The following is a 12,332-nucleotide window of genomic DNA, read 5'->3' on the forward strand; positions in this document are numbered from 1 at the left end:
AGATCCTAAGTTCTTAGTGGCATGCATGCTATTTTCCTTTTTTCTACCGTTCCTCTTGACGGTAAGAAGATCACACGAAAACCACTGAAGTTGTACGGTTTTGTGAGTTAGAGCCTATGACAGGTGGAAAGCAAAGTGTAGTGTCCCAGATAGGCCGGAAACAATATGCATGTTTTATGTTTTCTAGTTGGCAACACAGTCTTTTTGTGGTGTTGGTCTGACGAGTGGACCCAACTAGTTAGAAATAGAAAGATAATAATGAGTCGAGCCAACTAGTTAGAAATAGAAAGATAATAATGTTAAATACGGTAAACTTTGACACAACAATAAAAAAGTTATGGGTAAAATGTGGCTTAAAATTTAAATCGGATAAACACAATCACAAATTTAATTACAATCAGTCGGTAAAAATTAGAAATCACCTTTTTTCAGTTCTGGCGCTGCGCGTGGTTTCGATAATATTTTTTTACTCTTAAAAGAAGTGAAGAAAATATCTAGTGGACCAAGTAATAATAGTTTATTTTCCCTTAATATAATTTGACATAAATCGAATCAGCAGTCGACCGCCATCCCGAGTCAAAATGTAACCATTCCAGCGCGATATTTTCTCTCCACCATCCGGTACCTTCCTGTGATCCTGACCTACCAAAAATGCGGCTATAAAGTCTCTCGGATCCTACGGTCCAGTATGCCACCGCTGTGCCCTAGAGCTGCCGCCGTGTGGCGCTTGCTGTTGCTCAGTATCACCGCCGACGACACACACACACACACAGAGGGAGAAATCAATCCTGCACATTTTGGTTTTCAAGGTATGAGATTTTAGTCATCCATCCATGCATGTACAATCGAAGATCGATCAGCGAGAGCAATTTAACCTCCAGGAATTTAGGATCAGGGCGTTTCCGTCCCGATCCATGTCCAGGGCTGCTGCAGGTGCGCGGCGCCAATGGAATCGGCCGAGTTAACGAAGCTGGTGTTCTCGCGGGTGCAGAAGGTGGACCCGGACAACGTGTGCAAGATCGTGGGTTGCATCCTGCTGCGGGAGCCCGACGAGGACTCCATGGTGCAGCTCGCCTACGGGCCCGACGCCACGCTCGTCGCCACCGTCGTCGACGCCAAGGCCACGCTCGCCGCCATCTACGCGCGCTGCTCCTCCTCCTCCGCCGCCCACCACCAGCAGCAGCACCACTACCGGCAGCACCATCTCTGCAGCCCCCATCCCGGCCAACTCCGCCATTTCTCCCCAGGTGCCGCCTTCAGCTTCCAGTACTGGGCCGCGGCGGACTCGGGCTCGCCTGCCGCGGCAGAGAAAGATCACTACGCGTTCGTAGATGCTGCCGCTGCCGCCGAAAGCCCCTACGGAGGCGACCACCTCGATGGAGGAGGAGGAGGAGGATACTGCTCCTACGCAGCAACTTCCCCTGGCGCCGGGGGGCCGAGGAGGCGGTCCAACAACGGGAGGAGGCCATGCCATTACTTCTTCAAGGGCATCTGCAAGAACGGCCAGAACTGCCACTACTCGCACCACCAGGTGTACGCCGACATGGACCACCAACACCACCTTCAAGGCAACGGCGGCGGGACTACGCCGGGGTCGCTGGAGAGGCTCGAGGTGGAGATCACGGAGCTGCTCCACTCGCGGCGCGGCCAGCCGGTGTCCATCGCCTCGCTGCCCACGCTCTACGGCGAGATGTATGGCAAGGGCCTCCAGGCGGACGGCTACCTCACCGAGAGCCAGCGCCATGGCAAGGCCGGATACAGCCTCACCAAGCTGCTCTCGCGCCTCAACAAGATCAGGGTCATTGAAAGGTACTGAGTTTTCTCATTCATGATGCATCGTCTTTAATTTAATTAATCCGTTTGCCCCAAAATGAATCAATGACACGCACGGACGGACATATATATATAGGCCGCACGGGCAGCACTCGGTGGTGCTGGCCGAGGACGCAGCCAAGTACACGGATTGCAGGAGCGACAGAGGAGGCGACATGCCGGCCAGCTCGAACCAGATTTACCTCACGTTTCCCTCTGACAGCTCCTTCACAGAGGACGACGTCGCCAATTACTTCGGGTATTAGGTTTTTTCATCTACTCATCCTGTTCATTCATTCATTCATTCACGCAGCTAGCTAGCTCATGTAGGAGTATGTGTTTGTGCGTTTAATTGCTCAACCCAACAGGCAGTACGGCCCGGTGCGTGACGTGAGGATCCCGTGCCAAGACCAACGAATGTTTGGGTTCGTGAGCTTCCAGAACCCGGAGACAGTCACCACCCTTCTCACGCGCCGGAACCCGCATTTCATCTGCGGGTCGCGTGTCCTCGCCAAGCCCTACAGGGAGAAAACTAAATGCATTAATGAGAGGTAATTCAGTGAAATCCCTTCTTCCATCTCAGCTGCCATTGCACAACAGGATATAACTCGGTTCATCTTAATTGTGACAAACAACGTACTGTGGTATGGTCGTCAGGACCAAGCCGATGACGCAATGCTGTCCTCAACGCTGGTTTGAGACCGATCCAGAGTTCTATCGAGGTAGTATATAAAGTTCGACCTTCATTATCTCTGCCCCAAAAAGAAGAGAAAAAGTTGCACCCACACCAGTTTTGGTTAACTGACCTGCCTGCAGAATATGATTCTCCGAGGCTGGCGAGGAAGCAACTGGTGGAGAAGCGCGACAACCGGCTTTTAGAACTCGAGAGGAGGCACCTCGCCGGTCTCAGAGTAGAGCCACACGTTGCCTACTTCGATTGTAGTATCCGGGACATCGGTCCCTTCAATTCCCAGTCTGCAGGTTTGTCTCATGCCATTTGCAATGTTGGTTACTACAGTCACCCAAGGCAGTAAGCACTACTCACAATGTCACAACACGGATTTACATTTGCTGGATTTGTTTCTATATATTTTGTGTTCAGCTGCCAAAGAATTGGGACTGATGGATCCTCTTGTAACGCCTGCTCCAATGAACATCGTCTCAACAAGCCAAGCCCCTCCCATAAAGGCAAGCAACAATTACGATGACCAAGAGAGGTACACCCTTCTCAAGTGTTGTATGGCCCAATTCTTGCATTATTTCAATTACCTGCCGTTGATTGAGCTAGCTCGTCGTCGTTATTTCATTTGATTCTCCTCCATCTCTGATTGCAGTAACCAGATTGAACTCCCCGAAAGCCCGTTTGCGTCATCAGCGCCTGCTGGAAACAGCGTATAAAATACATTGGCAGGAAAATAAACAACACGGGACCATAGGTTCGTGCTTCAGTAGGCATTTGGTATCTTATTCAGGTCCAGGGGTGACAGACAAACAGCATTATACACACAGCAGCAGCAGGAGACAGCAAAGCAACAGTTTTTGTTGTAGATAGACAAGGACAGAGTAAAGAGGAAATCTCTCCTTATTTATACTTTAGACCAAGAAAGAAGGAACAGAAGTATTACCATGCAAACACGGTGAGAACACATTGCAGAATAGACACAGATACAAGTGTGTAGCCTGAACATAAGGAATAGAGGGAAAAAAATGTGATATGTTTAGCTGTCCGAAATAAGACAGGAGATACAAGTAATTTAGAGTCTCCCTACAAGGGGATGAGCCAGTCGTACAAATAAACAGGAGCATAAGTGTGTGTGTGTTGTGTTGGTTTTAGAATATAAATAAGAACACGAGTGACCTGCTATCAATTTTAAAATGCTAGTAATAGTTACAGTATTCATGTTTGTATTGTCTCTTAGTAATGGAAGGAATATTTATTCAGAGGAAATTCGGATGACTCAGCTCATCCATGCTGCCTTTCGTGTTTATATATGGCACTGCTATTATCTTTTTTTTACAAAAAATATATCATCTTTTTTTTAACTAAAAAGCACAACTACAGAAGCCCACATCACTTGTAGGTCTTAAATCCTCACATCTAACAGGTGATGAATCCCTCAATAAAACTTAGTGTTAGTGGTGATGGGTCGATGAAGCCGTCAAGTGAGGCATTTCCAGGGCGGGCCTTGAAGAGAAGTAATTGTCACCATTGACGGGTCGTACCATGAGCCCCTTGCAATAAATTGGAACTCTAAAACTCAGCACTGATAGATACGCAACAGACTATTACAACCAGCAGCTAGGAATATATCCATTTTTAAGCAAATTTGAGACAAGAATTATGAAACGGAGGTAGTAGAATATGATACTACAGAACTAAATACAAGTTCAAAAGCTAGAATTAAGTTTAAGCTACAAGTGCGATCACACTGGATGGACAGAATAGACAACGTGAGACGATCCTCTTCCTCTTCGCTGAAGAGAAACACACATCTAGGGCTCATAGATTTTTTCCTCACCCACAACAATTCCCCAATTTGTTGTGATGATTACCTATTGAGATATGTCTCGCCATGCTCCAAAGTACTGAAATCACAAAATCGAGGTTAAATGGGCCATGTACTCTTGGTCACTTGTTTTTTTTACAGCAAAAACCCTCTTTATTGATTAAAAGGTAACAAGAGTTACATCATTAAGGATAAGATGGGTTATGCAAGGAGGGGGAGAAACAGCCCACGACCCAACCGGCGAGAATCTGGCTTGTCTAGCAAGTTCGTGAGCCACTCTGTTCACGCTATGATCATAGTGTTCGAAGGAGATTTTGACAAAGTCCTTCATGAGATAAAAGTAATCTTCAAAAATAGCAGTTTCCGGACCATAGCATCTTTCTTCCTTGTTGAGGATCTCAATCAGAGCGGCATTATCTGAGTTGAAACAGCACGCTGGGAAAAACAAGATGGCAATGATCTTAGTCAACTATCGATAGTACCACGATGTGTTCAATGATCTTAGGTTCTTACCGTTTGGAGTGAGCGACTCACGCAAAGTAAATCAAATCAGTACAATTTTGTTAAAACAAGACTCACTTGATCTTGTGGGCCATAGCAGAATAGGGTAAGGCATCATAGCGTAAGTCACTTCTGCATGCGCATATTCAAAACCTACGAGATTAATCTAACCTGCGCAAGTATAGTTTTCTGTAGTTTTATCACTGAGACATGGCAAAATATCAAGATACAAATGATGAATCTTGTGATTTTGACTTCAAAGAAACTTGATGTTTAGTTTTATCCAGGATCTTTGTTGTCTGCTTGGGTTTCAGTTTCTATTTGTTGCCCTTTGTTTATTACATTGGTAAAGCAGATGTTTCTGGAAAAATAAACCGACAGACAAGCACTCCTGTGACCATAGATTGAGAGTGGAAGTATCATAACTCGCAGACCTACTGATAAGCATTTTCGTCTGGGTACTCAAAACTAGTTCAAGGGTGAAGGAAGATACGACGCTGACAAAGCAAACTAGCGGTTCAGCCTCTGCGAATAACTGGAGAAGGTTCACGGCAAAACATCGCATTCCTCCTTGATTATACCTTCAATACATCCTGTCGACTAACACTTACAGAGGTATGGTAGGAACCGAGCGTATCTACAAGTCAGGCTATCAGGTAGAGTCTCAAAACGAGCATATACACTTGGAACAACGAAACCTCTGTCGCCTATAGTTTTTCCGTGGACTAGGGATCAATACAATTTAGAACCAATGTAAGCACAGTATCCAAGATGCAGTGCTGCAAAACAGACTGCATGCAAGCTCATGGAAGGGTATCTTCCTCTTCATTGAAGCCAAATGCAGGAGCACAGCCAGAAATTGGGCTGAGAGAACAGAATAAATTACCTGGCTACCCTCCAAATGTTTATGTTATCTCATTTTCTTCTTTTAGCTGTAGAGAAGAATCTGACGAAGCTGTACGTAATGCTGATCTGCGCAGCGATGGTTGGCTACTTGATGCCGTATTCTGCGCTCTGTGCCGTAAGCTGCTGGAAGATGACGCATTGGCATTAGAAGCATGGCTGCTGTTCCTAGCTGCTGGTACATCATGGCTGTGCTTGCCTTCATATGTAGTTATCACATCCGTCGAGTCTTGTGAACATCTTTCGATATGCTTCTTTACATCACATCCTTGGAAAGTGCATTTGTAGTAACTCCTACACAGTGCAACGAATGATATTATCTTCAGCATAAATAGATTTTCCAATAGAGTTCAACATAAGGGGTACCACTAAATAGTTCAAACTGCTAGCTAGTTATCATTTTGACAGCAGCAAACTTGCTCAAAAGAACTATGGCAAAATTTATATGTCCTTTATTGTAGAACAAGCAAAGTCAAAGAACAGACTTTACCATAAAAATATAAATAACCAAATAAATAGAATATAACAGGTAGTGACTATTCAGTCAATTCCAACTAATTAGTGCACAACCGATTGTATATAAATAGAGTTGTGCATGATGATGATTTGGACATTATCTTAAAGTATTGATAATGATTTGGAAACTGCTACTCCTGGATTATTGTTTACTTAAAAACTAAAACCTGTAGTTGTCAGTATGTGACGTTTGTCTAGCATAATCTATGTATTTGAATGCTTCCAAGTTATATGGACTTCAATTTGTTGCAAGCCCAGTGCAGAACCATAATTCTCCACCAATCAATCTAGTAAAGTAGTCATGGCATATTCACAGAATGATACAAGTATCTTCAACAATTCATTCGACTATCTCTGGTACTTCATTGCTGCCCTCCTGGCAGTCACTTCAGGGTATATTCATGAAGGTTTTCTTTCTCAGTCAAATGTTTCCAATTATTTGACACAAAGGATTGGACACAATCTATAAAAAAACTCATGTCATGCAAAAAATCATATTGTAGTAACACATGAACATTTAGCTAGTGAAGATTAAGTACTAGGTATGTGAACTATTAGGAGGGATAACTTCTTCGCAGTTAGTGTCATGTGAATTTTGGTAATGCAGTGAAGCCATGCATGAAATGACCCAGAGATAGATGCATAAACAATAATAGAACAACCAGACCATCCAAAAGCTCCATCAAAACAGTTTCAGTTCCAGTTACTGATTTCAGTGTGATCTCATTCCCTTTATCCAAAGTACTCCCTCCATCCCATATTAAGTGACGAAATATTACATGTATCTAGACGCTTTTTGGGTATAGATACATCCATATTTGGGCAACTTTGAGTCACTTAATATGGGACGGAGGGAGTATGAAATAACTATAATAAAGACAACTGATAAATTAAGAATATAGATCATTGGTATTAGCTTGAAACTCATCTGCCATTACTACAGTCCAAGTAACAGTGGAACATTGATATATAGTACTATCTAACTAGTAGTGCGTTGATAAGGATTTTTTATTTATTGCATAAGCTGAAATGTTTCTGCATATTCCCTAACTTTGTGCAAAATAAAAATATATCTCAAAATACAATTCAATCAACTAGCTAAAGATTGTGATACATATGTATACTATATAGAATGGATGCCAACTTAAGAGGTAATCCCTCTTTTCTTGAAAACAGGATGCATAATTTTTTTTCTCGCATACCATGGTGGTGAAATGCTGAGTTTTGTTCTTGAACATGCATGCAGGCTGCCAAACTGCTCGAGACAAGTGCTGCATGCAAATGCATTAACATCCCGCCAGACGCAGACTCTTTGGTTTGCACGCGCGCTCTCAGAATAGGCTCCATGCGCCCATGCTGCCTGTTGGCTTTTCCAGCGGACATGGCTAGCTAATCCCGCATGCGCCATATCGATGCAATCGTGGAGTTAAGTAGTCGAGGGCATTTTAGTCACGTTAGATGAAAAAAGAGAAGTGCGCCTTGTTTGATGGAACAAACGAGACAAACTTATGTGCCCTATTTTCAGGAACGGAGGGAGTAGTTTAGATGAGGGTGCACAGACCACACCAAGTCAGATCTTTATAAGATTAAAGATATATATCATGTCTCTACAATTCTACAGATAGGTCCAGCAAAACGTGGTGTTATTCAGCGTGGACTGTCCATGCGAGTGAGAACTTCAGGGCTGAATGGACAGGGATAGAGAACAAGTGCAAAATGACAACATAAGGATTACCTTGGATGAGGATTCCCTTTTACCACTTTCTGCCCATACTTGCGCCACCTGTAGCCATCATCCAAAAGATCAACCTCACTAGTTGTTTGCACAATGATCCTTTGAGCTGGAGCTGGAACATGCCTGTCCAATAAAACTAGCATTTATAAATTGAAGCTTGATAAAATCTTACTAAGGACATTTGTTCACTACATGAACCACCTCTTCTTTGCATTCGTAGAACCACCATCTCCGTTGTCCGCCCCTGCTTCATCACAAGCCTTCTCCTCACTATCACTTGAGCCTGACGATTGATCATCCCCCTCTGCCCTCTTAGACATTGAAGGAACCGTGATGCCATCATTTGATACCTCAAATTTTGCAGAGTGGTCTTGAGATCCTTGCTCTGATCTATTCAAAGTGTCTCCATTCTCATGGAAATCATCCACTTCATCTAGTAAACTACCACCATCTTTAGACCTCCTTTTCGGTGGACGTTGGTGGTTATGCTGTCCTCTATAAATTATTTGAGTAATCTCTCCACATGCTGAGCGCTCCACTTTCTTCTTAACTGGACAGCCCGCCTGGGTGCATTTATAGTAGCTCCTTGGATACTCCCCACCTTTAACTGCCTTCTGGCCATACTTCCGCCAATTGTAGCCATCATCAGCAGGTTTATCCACAGTGAGAGCGGATGTTTGGAATCCTTGTGAAACCTCATTTGGTTTGAAGTTGCTATTACCTGTAAGTGATGGTGGGGTTGGTGTCTCCTCCGTTGATGTAATGTTTGCAGAAGAGTTTACATGCTGTGATGTGAAAGCTGAAGTTGTCGACGAGAAAGGGAGCGGGTAGTCTGCTTGATTAACAATAGTGTACTGAGAATGGACTGCTTGCGCTGTTACTTGTGCTAAGGCTTGTCGATGGGACATTTCAAAATTCCCCTGCAGAAATAAATACATATCCATATGTCAAGACATGGACAGATCTCTGTTTCCCAATGTACTATATCAAGTGAGTAGCACAAGAAATAAACATAGCAAATAGATGTTCAAGAAAACTCAAGAGAAAGAACTCTAAAACAAGAATCTTTGTATTTTATGCTATTTATTTTTCAAACATACTATTTTCCGAAACATAGCTTTGTGCATTCTACTGCCACTGATCTGAATTACTTGTCATCTTAGCTTCACGTACACAGAACGAAAGAGTTTAGTTTTTGACATAGCTTGACCTGTTACCTGTATACCATCTGTCTAAATTATACATACACGCAATTATTAGCGGCCACCAAAAACAAAATGAAGTATTTGAAAGCCAAAATCAACATCAAACATTTAGAGTCCCTTTTACAACAAGGAATATAACTTCAGAATCAAGCACAGTATGGACAGCAAGACGAATTTGATGGTTTGATGGGTAGAACTCAACTCACCACTATATTTAGAAGTGCTGGTTTCGGACATTTCTCATAAAACACAAGGGGGGAATAAGGAAATGTTTTAGAAGATTAGTACACAAAATGGTCGGTTACTCTCTGCAATATGGTAGCAGTCTATTGACAAGCCAGGACTGACTCCAGAGTCCATACTGAGAACAAGAGGTGATCAGCCAGAAACTGCCAAATCTTGCCTGAATTCCAGTATACCAGTGACAACCTGGCCAGGAGTCGGTCAAGAATTGCAAATTTATGTCGAAATGCTGAAGATCGTCTAAAAGCTTGCGATTTCATAGTCTTTCCACGATGTTGACTCCATTTTCAGTAAGTATAGCCAATATAATATTAAGCTAAGGAAAAAAAAGGAAAGAAATGGAGAAACTCACCCACACAGTAGTAAATTCTCAATTTATTCTCAAACTTCTAATCAATGCAAGTTTTACTTGATCTTGTTCAGTGCAATTTGACCAGCTCTACTTGTTATTGGCAACAAGGAAATTTTGTGCCGTAAACTGTGGTGTACTTAAGACTAGACTATTCCCTACTAATGTTGGATCAGAGACAATTGAGTTTATTGGCCACTAGTAAGGTTCAATCAGAAAAAAATCATGAATATTGGGATTGATCAGCTCAAGATGAAAATGTCATGTGGTGCCTCGGAGGATACCTAGATCAGACCTGGACATAGGACATACTGGGACATACGCCCTATTTTCCATAAATGTTAAGCGGCTCAAGTTGTTGTCTGTTACAATATTTTAGCCGAGCTTTGCCAAGTGCCAAGATTGGACTTGGTCTATCCCTAGACGAAGAGACTAGGTTTGTTGTTTAATTGTGATGTGCATGAATTGGTTGTCAAACCATAAGTAAATCAATCACATCCCACACTCAGAAAACCACTTTTAAGTGCCGCTAAAGATATGTGTTTAAGTGTTTTGACTTGGCCGTTTAGAGGGTTAAGAACTTCAGAAACCACTTGAGTGGTTGCATAACCAGGTCAATTAGTGCAAACCTGCAAATTAGATTTGAAAATAATTTAAGCAGGTACTTCTTTGCTAGTCTAAACACCTTCGAACATGTATTGTACAACGTTGGATCGGTAAATCAACTCTAGGCATATAGAAGACATTCTCAATGGCCTGATTTTTTTAAAATTTTCAGCATCAATAAATGGATAATCTTTTTAAAGGTTGCATTGTCCACGTAAATACTTAACAGCTAGGTTGATGCTCACTTACCTTTACTGATTTATAGAATACTGGTCATATCACAGTAGCCCTAATAGAATCGTTTGTTATGAATCTATGACATTTTTATAATTGCATGCTGAACTCTCTTTGCAGCATCCAATTTTAAGCTTTTAATGAAAAAGGAACTGTCATGCTATGATGTGATCATGCAATCATATGAAATATGGCAGCGAACAAACATATGCTCATAATTAATTAACTACCCCAATGGCCTGCCAAGTTACAATCCTGTGTTATCCTTGCAAACCAAAAAGGAGAACCTTACCAAGACAATTGTGCAATAAGAGAAGACATGAGAGCTACATCGAAACCTATAAAGTTCAGTTTTTTTTGAACTGCAGTTGGTCCAGATTGTCAATGGCCTGTCCAGATGGAACATTGTACAATTGATTTCCTTCAACGGATGAGTTGAAATAAGCGGGTCTAGGTTACTATTTGCCTGCTAAACAACAGTAATTCCAAATTGCTTCAGGAAATATGTTCCATACATCGATCACCAAAAGAAAGAAAGTAACTCAATCTATTAGGGAAAGGCCGCACGACTCTAACCATACTACAGCATAAGACAATTCCAACTACATGAATCAACAAAAATGGGACTTCATTAGACTTCATAACACATTTCCTTGATAGAGGAAACAGAAATGCTGGGCGGTAGAGCAATCCATCACCTCGTGCATCAGACTCAACAGTCAACACTGTGAGGAACAGCACACCAAGTACTCGGTAGTCGGTACCAACAAATGGTACTGGTTACTCCCTCCGATCCTAAATTGTTGTCGAAATATTACATGTATCTAGATGCTTTTTAAGAATAGATACATCCATATTTGGATAAATTTGAGTCAAGAATTTAGGATCAGAGGGAGTAGTAAACACCCGACCCCATGTTTGATCATTCCACGCTCTATCTGCTCGCTGCCCACAGCAGGCAAATCCCCATAGGGTCCCAGACCAGGCACCATCATTGCACTAATTTGTACTAAACCCAGAAATTGGAAGCACAAGTAAGAACCAGTAGCAGTATAGTATCTGCACTGCAATCTTAACTAACTAGTGCACTTTTAACGCGCTAGGTGAAAACCTAAGCAACGGCAAGCACTGGTGCACGAGCAAGAAAGGCGCGGTTGGAGGAGTTACCGTAGGGGAGAAAAGCGAGGGAGAGCCAAGGAGAGCGGTGCGGCTGAGCCCCGGTGGCACGGGGAACGGCGAGGGAGGGGAAGGGCCGCTGGCGGAGGATGCGGCTGGGGAACCCATGGCGCCGACGAGGAGCTGGGTGAAGGAGCCGTGGAAGGCCGGGGAGGGCATGTCGGGGAAGAGCGCGGCGGCGAGGGTGAGAGGGCCGGGGCTTGACTCGGCAGCGGAGCCGGCGGCGGCGAAAAAGGATTCGGCGGCGGCACGCGGGGGCAGGGAGAGCGCGGGACGCGGCGGCGGGCGGCGCGCGCCCTCGCCTCCGCTAGCGGAGGCCTCGTGTGCCGCCATGGGGGTGGAGGTCGGGAGGAATGGAGGCGGAGCACCGGCGGAGGGGCTTTTTCGGGGTTTGTGTGGGGGGACCAAACATACGGCGAGTTCGCGGAGAAGAAAGAGAGCTGCAGCCAGGAGGGCGGAGGCGGGCAGTGAAAAGGAGACACTGCTGCCTGCTGGGCTGCTGGGGAGGACAACACGTTTTGCTTCGGGATTCTCCTACTTTACCG

General features: G+C 43.8%; 2 protein-coding genes across 4 annotated transcripts; one reads left to right on the forward strand and one right to left on the reverse strand.

Annotated features, from left to right (window-relative positions):
• The first annotated feature begins 595 nt into the window (after positions 1–595).
• LOC100832385 (zinc finger CCCH domain-containing protein 54) lies at positions 596–3,800 on the forward strand. The gene is made up of 8 exons (XM_014897686.2): positions 596–809; positions 890–1,809; positions 1,910–2,071; positions 2,181–2,363; positions 2,470–2,534; positions 2,629–2,793; positions 2,915–3,029; positions 3,147–3,800. The coding sequence occupies exons 2-8, from the start codon at positions 947–949 to the stop codon at positions 3,208–3,210; spliced, it is 1,617 nt and encodes a 538-aa protein (XP_014753172.1). The 5' UTR covers positions 596–809; positions 890–946; the 3' UTR covers positions 3,211–3,800.
• A 312-nt stretch (positions 3,801–4,112) lies between these two features.
• LOC100832704 (probable WRKY transcription factor 4) lies at positions 4,113–12,288 on the reverse strand. Of its 3 annotated transcripts, none has more exons than XM_024457572.1 (5): positions 11,779–12,288; positions 8,176–8,894; positions 7,975–8,097; positions 5,707–6,017; positions 4,113–4,398 (listed from the first exon to the last, which is right to left on the reverse strand). In XM_024457572.1, the coding sequence occupies exons 1-4, from the start codon at positions 12,118–12,120 to the stop codon at positions 5,726–5,728; spliced, it is 1,476 nt and encodes a 491-aa protein (XP_024313340.1). In that variant the 5' UTR covers positions 12,121–12,288; the 3' UTR covers positions 4,113–4,398; positions 5,707–5,725. The 3 variants fall into 3 exon arrangements, with proteins under 3 accessions (XP_024313340.1, XP_010233399.1, XP_003559732.1); XM_010235097.3 differs by lacking the exon at positions 4,113–4,398 and adding an exon at positions 4,457–4,754; XM_003559684.4 differs by lacking the exon at positions 4,113–4,398 and having other exon boundaries at positions 5,353–6,017.
• Positions 12,289–12,332: the final 44 nt, after the last annotated feature.

The sequence above is a fragment of the Brachypodium distachyon genome, chromosome 1 (assembly GCF_000005505.3).
Source record: "Brachypodium distachyon strain Bd21 chromosome 1, Brachypodium_distachyon_v3.0, whole genome shotgun sequence".
Taxonomy (NCBI): Eukaryota; Viridiplantae; Streptophyta; class Magnoliopsida; order Poales; family Poaceae; genus Brachypodium; species Brachypodium distachyon.